The 2832-nt window shown below is 45.8% G+C and overlaps 1 protein-coding gene across 1 annotated transcript; it reads left to right on the forward strand.

Annotated features, from left to right (window-relative positions):
* Positions 1 to 868: 868 nt before the first annotated feature.
* LOC128666708 (E3 ubiquitin-protein ligase TRIM39-like) lies at positions 869 to 2484 on the forward strand (the record flags this gene model as incomplete). The annotated part of the gene is made up of 3 exons (XM_053721450.1): positions 869 to 1103; positions 1260 to 2393; positions 2468 to 2484. Coding segments are annotated over exons 1-3 (1386 nt in total), but the record flags the coding sequence as incomplete, so codon positions are not given.
* Positions 2485 to 2832: the final 348 nt, after the last annotated feature.

Here is a 2832-nt window from a genome sequence, read left to right on the forward strand (position 1 = left end):
GCACTGGGGATCATGCTGACTGACATGTAAATAAAGGGACATGCATCTGGTCTGGGGTGTGATCTGTTGCACTAGGGATCATGCTGACTGACATGTAAATAAAGGGACATGCATCTGGTCTGGGGTCTAATCTGTTGCACTGGGGACCATGCTGACTGACATGTAAATAAAGGGACATGCATCTGGTCTGGGGTGTGATCTGTTGCACTGGGGATCATGCTGACTGACATGTAAATAAAGGGACATGCATCTGTTCTGGGGTCTGATCTGTTGCACTGGGGATCATGCTGACTGACATGTAAATAAAGGGACATGCATCTGTTCTGGGGTCTGATCTGTTGCACTGGGGATCATGCTGACTGACATGTAAATAAAGGGACATGCATCTGTTCTGGGGTGTGATCTGTTGCACTGGGGATCATGCTGACTGACATGTAAATAATGGGACATGCATCTGTTCTGGGGTGTGATCTGTTGCACTGGGGATCATGCTGACTGACATGTAAATAATGGGACATGCATCTGGTCTGGGGTGTGATCTGTTGCACTGGGGATCATGCTGACTGACATGTAAATAATGGGACATGCATCTGGTCTGGGGTGTGATCTGTTGCACTGGGGATCATGCTGACTGACATGTAAATAATGGGACATGCATCTGGTCTGGGGTGTGATCTGTTGCACTGGGGATCATGCTGACTGACATGTAAATAAAGGGACATGCATTATATACAGTATATACATTTTTTTACAAATAGATCATACAGGGTTAACAATGAGTAATCTAATACATCAGTAAAACCATAACCACACCCTGTGCTGTATAAGAAGAGACATTTAGTTTAATTTCCTGCTGCAGGATACGAACATGGCGTCTGCTGATTTGAGAGAGGAGCTAACCTGCCCCGTCTGCTTCAGCATTTATACAGAGCCTGTAACTCTCATCTGTGGCCATACCTACTGCCTGAGATGTATTGACAGAACATGGGAATACCAGGATGAGGGAGAGTTTTCCTGTCCTGAATGTAAACACAGGTTTAGGAAGAGACCTCAGCTCAAAAGCAACATCAAGCTGCGTAATATAGCAGAGACTTTCCAACCTACTGAGCCAGTAAAAGACACTGGGATGTTCTGCACTTACTGTACTCACCCTGCTACTAAATCCTGTCTGCTGTGTGAGGCATCTTTCTGTGATTTCCACCTGAGGGCACACAGCAAGTCTGAGGAACACATCTTAACTGAACCCACCACTTCCTGGGGTAACAGAAAATGCTCCATACACAAGGAGCTGCTGAAATATTACTGCACTGAGGATGCTGCCTGTATCTGTGTGACCTGCTCCCTGGCCGGAGAGCACAGGGGACACCAGGTGGAGCTGCTGAATGAGGCTTCTGAGAAGAAGAAAGAGAAACTGAGAGATGTTCTGCAGAAACTGACCACAAAGAGAGAGAAGACTGAGAAAAGTGTCCAGAGTCTGCAGGAGCACAGGAGAGGGGTGCAAGAGAAAGCAGCTGGTGTAACAGAGCGACTCACTGCCCTGATTATGGTCATCAGGAAACAGCTGGAAGACCTAGAGAAGCAAGTCCTGAGTGAGATCATCCAGGAGCAGGAGCAAATTTTACACCCAATCTCTTATCTGATCCAGCAGCTGGAAAAAGAGAAGGACGAGCTGACCAGGAAGATGAGTCACATTGAGGAGCTGTGCAACATGACTGACCCATTAACTGTCCTACAGGAATCACAAAGAGATGACTTTTGTGGTGCTGAGAAGGGAGATAATGAGGTCACACGGAGAGGTGATAAACAGGTTCCTGCTGGGGGGGATTTGGATGAGGATCTGATCTCAGTGACCTTATACAGAGGTTTAGCTGATATTGTGACTGATGTAAAGAGAGGGATCTATATGCAGGTGACATCAGACATATTACTGGATATAAACACAGCTCATAATAATGTTATTGTATCAGGTGACCTTAAAACTGTATCCTGGTCAGGTATAAACCAGCAGCGACCAGAAACACCAGAGAGATTTATATATCAGCCTCAGGTATTAAGCACCAGGATCTTTTCCTCAGGACGACATTACTGGAAAGTGCAGACCAGTGAGTCAGGGGTCTCGTCTGTAGGGGTCTGTTATCCCAGTATGCAGAGGGGAGGAGGTGGTCAGTCTGTGATAGGATATAATAACAAGTCCTGGGGTTTGTATATTAGTGATAATAAATTTATTTCATTGATACATAACACAATATGCACCTCATTACATTGCTATCTATCATGTCACACAGTAGGAATACTGCTGGACTATGAGGCTGGACATCTGACCTTTTATGAGCTGTGTAACCCGATCAGACACTTACACACAGTCACTGCCACCTTCACTGAGCCTCTTCATGCTGCATTCTGTGCATATAAAGATGGTGCCTGTGTGAGAATCATGCCCTAGATAAACTGTCACATAATAATAGTACTGCATTCTGGGTATGGGGTGATGGTGCATTCTGGGTAGGTGATGGTACCTGGGTGAGAATCCTGTGCTAGATACACTGCATACCCCCCAACTGTCACGCTTTTCATGGGACAGTCCTGATTTTAAGGGTCTGTCCTGGGAAGAGTGCTGTCCATCCCACATTTCCCCTAAGCTGCTGCAAAGTTGAATTTTTATTTATTTTATGTTTTTAAATCCTATTGGGCCCTCCTTACCATGTAATCATCACATGACCAAAATTGCACCCAATACCGGCACAGTACATGACTGGACGTGGTTACTAATCTCTGTGTGAGTGCGGCGAACAACACATTGGCTGCGTTCGGGCAGCGCTCCAAGCGAACTGG

This window comes from Bombina bombina, chromosome 7 (genome assembly GCF_027579735.1).
Source record: "Bombina bombina isolate aBomBom1 chromosome 7, aBomBom1.pri, whole genome shotgun sequence".
Taxonomy (NCBI): domain Eukaryota; kingdom Metazoa; phylum Chordata; class Amphibia; order Anura; family Bombinatoridae; genus Bombina; species Bombina bombina.